Here is a 12,146-nt window from a genome sequence, read left to right on the forward strand (position 1 = left end):
CTCAGCTGTTCCTCCCAGAAGGTGCTGGGGAGAGTATGTATGCGATGAGGGGAATATATAATCAAACCATCAGATATCTACCAAAAATGCAAATGTATACACTACAAATCTGACAGGATCCTGTTGTGTGTAATAAAGGGATATCAAAGTGTTTGCACCTGCGTCGCAAAAACCAGTCACGGCTCACACCAAGTGTGTCGTGCAAATCAAACAAAAAATTAAAGAGTGAGGGAAAAACTTAACACTTGCAGATTTTTTTTTTTCTTTTTGACAGTTCCCGTGCGGGCATCTACAAACAACTGGCTGTGTGCACAGAGCGGAGAGGAACCACAGGAAATCAACTCTTTTGCATTTGTGTGAGAGAGAGTCGGAAATGAGGCATGATGTCTCTCAGAATATGATTTTTTTTTTTTTTTTTCCCCGGATGCATAAAATATCCTGGCTTTGCTCGGCAAGGTACACAGCTGAAAGAAAAGCCCAAACGCATTCAATTATTTGCCAGTCCAATGATGTTTCAATTTCTGTGTTTGCTGTTCAGGAGATTGGGAAAAAAATGTTGGGAAATGGCGTGTGGGGGTGGGGTGGGGGGGGGAGTGATGGGAAGAGGGGTACAAGAAGAACAGGAAGTTGGGGAGCAATAAGAACAGCTAGAAGAAGAAGATGACAAAATTAATAACAAAACGAAGGATGCAAATAACAGAGGGAGAAGAAAAAAAACAAGAACACGGAGGTCAGGAGAGTTGGAGGGGATAACAACAGAACCGAGAGGGAGGTCAGCGTGCAGGGGCCAGCGCGTTGTGTTGCTGGGGGCGCAAGTACGAGTGGCTCTGATCGTGGGGCCTGTGTGACAGTGTGCAGGCATACATCACCTTGCAGGGGGAAATAGATATGAACTGTCAAAGCGTGAGGGCAGAGTGACAGAGGGGGCTTAGGGGGTGAGCAGTGGCGGAACGCCGCCGCAAAACACCTTTAATTCTGTCACCTCCACTCCATCACTCAAGCACCTCACGCCCAATCACCTCGCAGACGCCAGCCCCGGCGACTGACAACCAACATATCGGCCTACATGTTCTTACACAAAACAAACTCACGTATGCACGCACGCACACACACAAATATGCATATGCACGTATATACAGACACACATTTACACATATACAAACCTAGAAGGAACATACAGACTTACATATGCATACTCTCTCTCACTCACACACACACTCACACACACACACACACACACACACACACTCACTCGTGTGTGTGGTGCTGGACAAGAGGCTGAATCTGAGCTGTAGCATATACATTAAAAGCTATGATTCTCCAGCAGCGAACACCAGGGTCCAGCTGTAATTTGATCAGTATTTCAAACCACTGCAGAGCATTCCCAGCAACAGATTCCTCTCTGCTTTACGGCTTGTTTTTCCCTTTCCTGAGAGTTTTTTTTCTCTCTCTCTCTCTCTCTCTCTCTCTCTCTCTCTCTCTCCCTCCCTCTGTCTTGCTTCTTTTGGTACAGTGAGTGAACATGCATGCATGTGTGTGTGTGTGCGCACGCGCGCGCATGTGTGTGTGTGTGTGTGTGTGTGTGTGTGTGTGTACTGGGCCCAAAGGGGCGGAGGACAACCAGACCTCTCGGTGAATCATGCGTTTTCGTTAGTCACTGATGACGCAAGAAAGTCAGCACCCCTAGTGGCTCTCTCTGGTCCGCCACGGTGACAGATGTCAGGAGAGGAGCGGGCGGCGAGCGCAAGGCACGAGCAATGAGCATCGGCACAGGCCACCAGGAAGGGCCAGACACGCCGCTGATAACAAACACTGGTCACTGACCAACACATTCGCCGCTCTCCCTCGGCCAAGTCAGGATGCACTATGCAAGTGTGGCGACTGGCCACAGGCAATGTGCCTAAATTATATAATATGACATACACTTACGTATGGTCGCGTAACAATCTTTAACACGCGCAACCAGGCGTTTGTTTTTCTCTTGCACATTCCTTGTTTCTGGCGACTGAGTAAGGGACAACGGACAGAGACGAGGAGGTGGTGGACAACCCCAGTAGGGAGACAAAAGTCATTCCTTAAGGTATACAGCCAAAGAAACCAAATCAACAAGAGAAAATAGATAGAAAAAAAGAGAGAAAGTAAGAAAAAGAGAGGGAGGGAGTGATGGAGGGAGGGAGAAAGAGTGAGAAAGAGACAAGAGAGAGAGAAAGAGAAAAAGAGAGAGAGAGAGAAAGTCCACAAAGAGTTAACCAGTTGCTCTGGCGTGGCGGCATGGGTTAATATCACGCCTGCCTAGTAAAGCATTATCCCTGCACCTCTCGGAACAAAAGGCTCCTTTTGCAAACAGACTCCTACTTTTCCCAGTGTCCAAAGGTGTTTGCTGAAGTAAAGCTGCCTAAATCCTACCCTGCTTGGGGTGGGGGAAGGTGTGCAGATAATCCGTTTTCTTAACAAAAAGTTCTGGGGGGAAAAAACCTGGAATTCATATCACATGATATATTTAAAGTTGTAGCATCCCCTTTCTTGGAGATATGATAGATTTGCATATGTGATGTGGGAAAGATAAAAAGAGGTAAAAGGCAACTCGTGTGATGAAGATCCTGCCAACCAAATGTGCTTATATATCCCTTTTGCATATCAGATTTGTAGGCTGCCAATGCCTCGTATACTTTGTAGGAAAAACAGTGGATTTCAGAAAAGCAGATGGTGTAAAAAGGACTGGATAATATTTAAATCATTCACACATAACCACACACTCTCGTTTGGACTTGTGGCATGCTTGCGTATCCTATGACACAGAAACACACATTTTACGAGCTGCCCTTGTCAAGTCGGTGGGCACCCACACACCACCGGGCTAAAAACGATTTGAGAGGTAGTAGATACCATACGATCGGAGTCCCCCTACTCCTACTGCCAAAGCACGCAGCCAAAAAAATAAAAAAATAAAATAAATAAATAAAACAATTGTGCATCCACACACCTGCTGGTCCCTATTATAGACTTCTTAAAAGTAGAGCCTGATCCTGCTCAGACACATTTTTTTTGTCCTTAAGTGTTGGAGTGAGTGGCCACGAATAGCTCTTCCATGCCATCTTGTAACACTATCTGGCTGTCAAGAGGGCCAAGCCCGTGTAGAGCGGGAGCTATATAAGGCCTGTAACTAGGGGAGGCCCTACAAACAGCCACAAACACCTAAGTTATTTTGCTCACCACCCACCCGTTTTTTTTTTCCTCCATTCTTGCTCTCCCTCTCTCCCCCCTTTTCATCTTGGGCTTTTCTGATGGTGAATGCAAATGTACCCTGGCGGCGCTGAAAGGGCTGAATTGTGATTAAGAAGAAGAAGAGCTCCTTTCTTTGTTCGCCCCTCAGGGGATGTTTACTGGGAGAGACATGGCGGATCAGATATGAAAGGCATTCAGGTCAGCATTGATGTGAGCGAAAGTGAAATCATACCTAAGGCATTCCAAAGACCGTGGTGTCAGGGGTTCAGGCTGCGCTGCCTCTTCTGTGTGTGTTCTTCCCGTTAGGCGAAAATATCTTCATAGGCAAGGCGAAAAAAACACACACACACACACACACACACACACACACACACACACACACATATATATATATATATGTGTGTGTGTGTGTGTGTTTTATATATATATAATATCTAAACAAAATATATAGAATAAAATTACATTTTACCAAAAAATATTTTGAGTGGGGAAAAAAACTGAAAAAAAAATCATCCCGGTTAAAAAATGAAAAAGGAAAAGAGAAAAAAAAAGATGGAGGGGGGTGCAGGGCTCAGCAGTGGCAGTGACAGTGAGAGGAGGTGCACATTAATTTCACATTATGACATGTTGTGTTACAAGATAATCTGTGCACACTGAGTGCTCCGGTGTGGCCACAAAGATGCAGGCAGCGACAGACACATAGAACCGCTAGAGCACATAGAACGTTCTCGACAGCACAGGTAGAACACTGGGGTGTTTTTTTTTGTGTGTGTGTGTCTTTTTTTTTTTTTTTTGGACGGAGGCCTGTGTGCTTCTTGTGGATCCCTCTTGTGCATTTTCCAACAAGCGAGTAATTTCAGCAGGCTTTTCAGTGTATTACGCACATTTGCAAGTCCAGTGACTGTGTCCTCGAGGCTCTCGAGTCCACTAAGTCCTCCTCACTCTTCCAGAGGCTCTCGTGCTGCTTCCCACATGTTAATTTGAGGCTGTGTCATTATACCGGCTTCTTATCTCGGAGAAAAATCTGATTGGTTGTGCTGCTATTGCTTCTCACTTCCTGCACTTTTTTTTTTTTTTTTTTTTGCCTGCCTGCCTGCCACAAAATTGTGTACTTGTGCTAAATTGATACCTTTGATTGGGAAATAAAGCTTGTATGCCTGTATTCTTGCTGGAAGAGCTGCATCAAAAATGAACAGAGATTTGAAGATTAGAAGATGTTGAGTTCTGAGTGTGAAGGACACTCACTGTAAAAAAAAAAAGGGTGGACATGTGCACTTGGAAAGGGAGAATAAAATGCTGTATAATAGGTGAATGTTCCTCCACAGAAATAAAACATGCCTGCTTTTCCAGTCCAAATCACTCAATATTATTTCACCAAGAAACACCATCGACTGATTAGTAGTGATACAGCGATCAAACCAGTAGCTTATAGACACTGAGCTGTCATCTCCACTGTACATACCCCAAAATAAATGGGCACACAATTTCAACATAAAAAAAGATATTTCACATCATAAAAAACATCATCGGTCATTTAATGGCAACACAGATACACAGCCTGTAATAGATTTTCAAAAATGTTGTTCGCTCCAAGACTCTGGCTATCCCTGCACTGGCATTTCCACTGGTCTAGCCTCCTGTCGGACTGAGATTATGCCTTCCTGGCACATACTATCTGCAGTAATTATTTCACTTGCTTAAACAAAATAATCCTTCCCTAAACACTGATGCACGACAGGGGGAGAAGGGGGGGGGGGGAACTCCCTTTCCATTTCTGCCCAAGTGAAAAAGCCATCAGAAAAGGTGTCTGCATTGCCTCCACAGACAATTGAACCCTTATGAGGATACCACTGTGAATGGCATAGTGGACATCCCTGTACTATTGACGTTATAAACATGTAAATGCCTCACATTACTACTGACAATCAATTGTCTGGGAGCATTACAAAAAAAAATGCACTGGTCCCTCGGCACTACTGGGGGTGAGGTGGGGTGGACTATCTTTCAAGAAAAGGAGGGAGTGCACCTTAAAAGAGAGTGAGAGATAAAGACGGACAAAATGTTTGGACTGGAAAGAAATCTTCCATTGTTGGGATTGAAAGCAAGGCTGCTGCAAAAGAATTAGTAGCCCTCTGACTCCCCCCCCACCCCCCACCCTCTCACAGAACCCACCCACCCCCATCTACTTCCTACCTTAAGCGTGAATGCATAGGGCTTTTTATTAATCAAACAGTGAGCATTGTATAAAACGCTTGGAGCCAAAGAGAGAATGTCTTTTTTTCCCAACCTTAAATTATGTAATCAATATATTCTAGAGGGAACATCTATTATTGAATGGCTTTGTGCTGATTGGAAATGAATAGGTCCTTCCTTGTGTTTAAGGAAATGTGTACAATATAAGGCAAGCACTGAAAGTTTACGGCACTCTCAGCCACAGCTCGTCAACTTAGTCGGTACGAATTTGCATGACTCCAGGGTATTTATGGGGAGATATGTCCGTAATGCCTGTCTTCTACAGAAGGCCTTGGGCACGAAGAAGCCGTTTAAATCATGATAAAGCCGCACTGGACAAAATCAACAAAATAACTATACGCAAACCAAAAGCATGGTCAAAAGATGATACACACACAGTGGCCAAACGCTAGTCAGCATGTAACGCTGTCCTTTGACATTCTCAGCACACACCTAGCTTAAAACAGTCTAAAGAGGAGAAAATAAATCAAAGACACAATCACTTAAACAAACAGTAAGGTAGCAACCTCAGAATAGAAAGACACACTTTCTCAAGCTCTGGATGACTTAAAATCTTGAGAGGAAAAGCTTTACAGGGGACTGCAACAGCTGTACTTACAAACAGCCAAGCCAACCCCCCAAGCCCCCCCCCCCCCCCCCCCACACACACACACACACACACATTCACACACATATGCGCACACACGCACACACAGCTGGAGCAGCCTTGCAACACCTGGAGGGCCACAACATTACAACAAAACTACACAGGCGCCATAAGCTTAGCTCTGCACCACACGGTGACCTTTTGCTTGTGCACAGGATGGAACCCAGGTCATCTAGTCCAGGAAAAAGGCATATCGAGTACATCAAAAAAGGCGGACTGGAACTCTGATCTCACGGCAGTACAAACAGCTGTGTTATCACTGATCGACACACATATAAACAAAACATAAAGGGACAAAAAAAAAAAAAAAACACTCATCACACTGGCAAAGGAGAAAGATTTTGCCAGACACCAACCAACATCAGTGTCCTTACACTGCTTTTAAAATATGCATAGGCTGATACGATTAGTAGGAGTTTGATAGATAAGTGGGAAAATCTATTCTTAGTATTAACAGTTATGTATATGCACTCAAACTACACCCACATTTTTCTGACCTATTTTAAAAAATAAAATATGTGTACTGTAACATGGTGTGTATAATAGTGATGGTATGCCGTGACTGCGTGATGCACTGAAATATTTATGAAGCCTTAGATGTGAGACAAACAAACTGTCAACGCACCTAGACATGCTGTCCTCTTTACTACCTCTGTGGCCCTCCACGATATCGTAAACTATAAGTCTACCAACAACTTATACAGAATATGCACACATAGCAGATACACCTTTACCAAAACACAATTTAGGCACCAGCAACAAAATTATTTCCATTAAATCACTTAATCTACTAAGAAAAGTGCATTGAACATAAACACTTTTATTTCTGTGAGTCAGTTACCTGTTCAAATTAATGTCTCCCCTGCTTTCGGGTCCCCATTTTGTCTTTATATCCGTTTTGTGGACATTTTTATTCTTTTCAAGGGATCTCAGCACCACTACGATAAGCATCATCTAAGGTAGTGTTATCTGCCGAGACACAAGCTCTTCTCAGCCATCTTTTCATGAACCCAGTGGAGAAAAAATATCCACTCAGCTCAGATAAAACCAAAGCATTCCCAAAGGGCAAGCTATTGGAGGCATCCTATGACATGAGGGGGGAAATAATAAAGTAAGGGGAGGGGGGCACGCCATGTATAATAGCAACTTGCAATCTAATTTAACTAACATTTATAATATCTGTATTAAAACAATTTGGGGGAAAGTGAGAAATAGGAAAGAGCACAATAATGTTCACAATAATGTGGTTTTGTTATGTTTCATGTTTTGCATATTGCACAAATATGGTTTTAATAATTAAACACGTTTTGTACTGATTGATTTCTGATCCTCGACTGCCAAAAAGCTAGTCAGGAGTGAGTTTACATCAGCAGAAAGGCTGCTTCTTGTAGCGACAGTTGAGAATAGCGGGTTAAAAATCTTCAGCAAACATCCGAGCATTTGTGTATTCATCCTCTCCTCAAAAGCCATGCCTTGCCACACGGACTGCCTTACTGCAACCTTTGTTGGACAGGGGCGCAGCAGCGTGCTTGAAGCTACTTGCATGCAGAGAACCCCCTCAACTACTAACATTGATTTTAGGAATCAATACGCGACATTAATAAAAAATAGAGCCAAAACTTAAAAGGAGAACACGATTATGACATTTCAAAACGTGAATGAGGGAAACAGGGTAGATACATTTCACAGACAAATGAATGCGTCTTTGGTCTACTTAATCCGCGTGAAACAACGGAATTAACATTATATTATACAAATTCCAAAATACCACTCCCTTAGCTTCACAAACAAAAGGCATCCATGCTACATCATCTCCCATTTGAGATGGCCAGAGTACTTTCTTGGGGCAGCGATAGTTTTATCAGAGTTGCAGGAAGAATTGACTTAAAAAGTAATCAAAAGAAAAGCATGAAACTAAATGTTATTGAAGCTCAACATTTCCAAAATTCAGTCAATAAACCACTCATAGTAAAAATAATACTCGGCGCATAATACATATTTGGTTATAAAATAATTCTACCTATTTTGTAAATTGTCCCAAATCACATAACAAGGGTATCCAGTAGTGGTTTAGTTACCACGACACAGGGTTCATTTATGTGTGACTGTGTGTGTTTGTTCTTTTACAACTCTACGCAAATAGACCACAAATTGTGTTATCGCAATTACACTTGTGTGGCATAGCCTACTCTGTCGTACAACCTAGGACTCCAGCCGTGAAAGCTACTGATCATCTTTCAACAGTGTGAGCACAGCTATCGTCCATGTGCAAGTACAACAACAAACTAATACATATATTGGGAGGATTTCGAAATGATGCATGGATAAATACAATTAAAGTGTTTACTAGAACGGATGAATGAGAGTAGTGACGGGGCGCTTTGGCCGTAGCTGTGATCTAAAAGAAATGTGCGATATAGGCAGGACAGGCAGTTTAACAGTGACAGTCAATGAAGCCTAACAAGTAACTACTGACCATTTCCACAGGTATGACAAGACAAGTCTAAACAGGCTACACCCAGGGAAACATAACGGTCCCTGCCGAGTGGGAAATAAAGACGGCAGTACCGCTACACTAAACTTTCGGGCATTCCTCCCGTTCTCACACCGCTGCCTTCTCAGTCGCTGTTCAACTACTCTTAACTTATTTTAACTTCCGTGTGTAGAGACCCCAATAAGATACAAAAAAGCAAGCGAATAAAATCGGCACATTCAAGTCAAGTGACTGTATCACGGAACCGCTTCTTTGCCAGAGAGAACCACTAAACACTATTTCCCACTTCGAGTCCTGTATTTCAAGGAAAGGAAAACATGCGACGCGCTAGCCCCGCCAAACCCATATCCCGAAGCTCAGTGACAACAGTCTAATTCAGCGTTCACGCCTTTAGTTTATCTGCAAAGGTACTTTAGTATAGTTTCTTACCGTTTTTCCGTCTTGGGTTGGCTTGTTTTCGCCTCTTACACCTGGGGCCATCCGCCATGATCAGCTGCTTCATTGATAAGACTGGATCAGATGGCAGTTCGCATGGACTCGACTCCTTGAATCAGCAGCACGCAGGCTCAATATCTAGCAACCAAACACAGCAACAATGTGGGCACTGCGAGATCCCATTTAAATAGCAGGCGCCAATTTCAACATTAAAAAATTGTGTTAACCTCACATCTTACAGTGTTCTGTGTACCGTTAGATGGTACACTTAGACGCGCGACATGCGAGAAGGGATTTTTGCTTCAATATACACTTGGTCATTTATTGCTAGTGATGAGGGTGGCGTGCAAGCAACATAAGACAACGGGCGAGGCAAAGGGGGAGACAGAGCATTACACCTCCAATGTGAGCCATAACTACACTGCCTATGGAGGAAGGCTTTCTTTTAAAACTGTGACCCTGCAGTTGACTCTATACATATTTAAAAGTGAATTAGACCAAAACAATTCTTTGGGAATGGTATCACACGCTAGAGACCTGTGTGTTTGTCCGCAGTGATAACCAAAACAGTTAACTGTTGCTGTCGTTATCTATTCTGACAGTTCTTCATTTTCACACATGTATTGACATTACATGTGTAGGTATTAATATATTAATTTTATCAGGAATAATTACATTAAATATGTTGGGAACTTTGCAAATATAAATGTGTGACAGAAGAGATAGGATTTGTTTTATCTTGCACTGATAATTTTGGTCAAGAAATAAATATTCCAAAACTGTGAGGCTGTGTGTCCTGCTATAGCATGACAGATTGTGCAGGGTCTCAGGATTTTCGAGATTTAGGTAAAGTGAGATGGTGTATCTAAAATAGGCCTATACAATTGTTGCTATTGTTGTGTTTGTTAGTTATTGTTACACAAACACTAGAAAGGTTTTCAAAGTCACATTACTGTAATACTACATTTTACGCAGGTTTGTTTAGGATAGTTTCTATTGCACATCTTAACAAATTATGCGGTATTAGTTACAACTATTGTCCATTTTTACTTTGTAATCTTACTCTGGGATTACAGCAAGAATTGCAGATGATGCAGCGCGCACGGAAGAGTTGTGCAATCCACACCAGCGAGCAATAGGCAAACCGAGAACTTCTCATGCCTGGATATTGTCTATGTCGAGTTCTTGTCTAGTATATTGCACTCGGCGCTGGGTAGAAATTAATCACGATATAAATTTCAACGTTGAATCGGTGTTGTAAATTTAAGAGGATCTCATCATGTTGGCTCTAGCCAGTGTGATTGTATTACAATGGGAAACGAAGCGTGACTGGGAAAACAAACAAGAATGCTAACAAATACCATGCGAGTTGTGGTCTTATGAAAATGAATGAAAGATAGTTAGTCCTAAGAACGGATTTTCCCCTATAACACACTAATTTGTGTCATAACAGAGTACCTCGCTGTCAATATGGGCTATGTTTTGGAACCTAACCGGTGCAATAAATACTGACAAAGCCTAATTTAACCCAAATTTGGGACTCGAGTAAGAACAGCAAAAATCATTAAAATAAAGAGTTAAAGTTAAAATGGTTTGGGAGTAGTTTTTTAGCATTTACACTTTACCCATAACAACAAAATACGCTATTTTTCACCATCTGAAGTCATTTGCATCTAATCATATGCATCAAATATAAGGAATCATGTCCTTAAGAAAGCAAAGTGCCGCGCACCTACGTTACCTGCGCAGGTAGAGAAAAGTTAAGGCAAAACGCTTTGCCGGGGAGAAACGTTTTTTTTTTACTAAGGGAGGCAAACCGTTATTCTTACGCTGAGATCGTTTACCTACACCAAAAAGGTGAATTGAAGGCAAAAACAAATATCACCTACCTGATTGTTTACGTTTCTATCTTCTTGGATACTTCTGTTGACGAACAATAAACAAGAGCAGTAGCGATTTGAAGAGAACGGGATCCTTGCGAAATGATAATAAGCCTTGGAAATAGTTGGAGGAAGGACCGTTATTCCTGCTGGGCAGGTTAGAACTGATCTCTTTCAGCCACTCCAGGAAACAAACCTGGGGACGGACTGACGTGTTACGCCTCTTCTAATGACATTTTTTTTCTTTTTCTTTTCTGTAATACAGAGGAGAGACCCTGAAACACACGCCACCTATCTTCACGGGGAGGGATAATTGAGGAGTACCGAACGTGAGCATCTTCTGGGAAACGTGATAAGTTATTTTTCTCTCTTTCTCTCTCCCGTGTTAGAATTCTGCAGAAACGAGTTGTTTTGTGTTTGCCTTGCAAACAGATCAGTTATTATATTTAAAGTGACTTCCATGACATTAGAAATGTACATAATCCAGACAAAAATGATTATTTCGGAAACTACACGATGGGGACTTAAAACAAGGCTATATGAATACCCACTAACTTCAGCTCTGGACGATGCCAGTTTAATTGCCCCATGTCATGTTCATAGGTGTTTTCATAGTGAATGCTACTATCACCATGCAAGTACAGCCATCGGATGCATCTCTTAATCCAGCTAGGAGGGTTAAAAGAACCAAGACAATAAGGAGAGAAATGCAAGGATTAATCACATGCATAAACGTTCCACGTGATCTTTAAAGCGTAAACACGGGGTATAATTGTGTACAGAATTTCATGGCAGGTGTTGGGTATGAATTACTTGTAGGCGTTTTTTATACAAAGGGTGTGGTTACAAAGTTCGAGGCTACTTTGTCAGTTGTATCTTTATGGCAATTTAAAGATTCACCCAGAGAAATTAACTGTCACATAAACAGGCGACTTATTTGGAAAAAGTGCTTAATCTAAAACAGTAGGCGTGGCTATTGGTGTTGTTCTGTTAAGTCGATTTCTGTTTTTTATTGAGTTTAATTTATTTGCTCTGAGTGAAGCCCATGCATGCCGTGTCCCGGCACAGATGCAAAGAGAGGCTCCACCTTTGAAAGGACGTGATTGGTTATGTAAATATACTAGTCATTCTCCTCAGGCTCTAGGCTGTTATCTACTGTATGGATAATTAAATCATCAATCAAGGGGCTGGACTATTTGATGCCTTTGTTCAA

At 42.2% G+C, this 12,146-nt stretch overlaps 1 protein-coding gene across 4 annotated transcripts in view; it reads right to left on the reverse strand.

Annotated features, from left to right (window-relative positions):
- The window catches only part of zeb2b (zinc finger E-box binding homeobox 2b), an 84,323-nt gene extending 73,023 nt beyond the window's left edge, over positions 1-11,300 (reverse strand). For 2 of the 4 annotated variants that reach the window (XM_042080772.1, XM_042080769.1), the window contains exons 1-2: positions 10,943-11,299; positions 9,048-9,191 (exon numbers count right to left, since the gene is read on the reverse strand). In XM_042080772.1, the coding sequence (XP_041936706.1) occupies positions 9,048-9,120 (73 nt within the window). In that variant the 5' untranslated portion in view covers positions 9,121-9,191; positions 10,943-11,299. Of the gene's footprint in view, positions 1-9,047; positions 9,192-9,285; positions 9,345-10,942 lie in introns of those variants that run through there. The other 2 variants (XM_042080771.1, XM_042080770.1) reach the window with 2 other exon arrangements.
- Positions 11,301-12,146: the final 846 nt, after the last annotated feature.

The sequence above is a fragment of the Alosa sapidissima genome, chromosome 23 (assembly GCF_018492685.1).
Source record: "Alosa sapidissima isolate fAloSap1 chromosome 23, fAloSap1.pri, whole genome shotgun sequence".
NCBI classification, from domain to species: Eukaryota; Metazoa; Chordata; class Actinopteri; order Clupeiformes; family Clupeidae; genus Alosa; species Alosa sapidissima.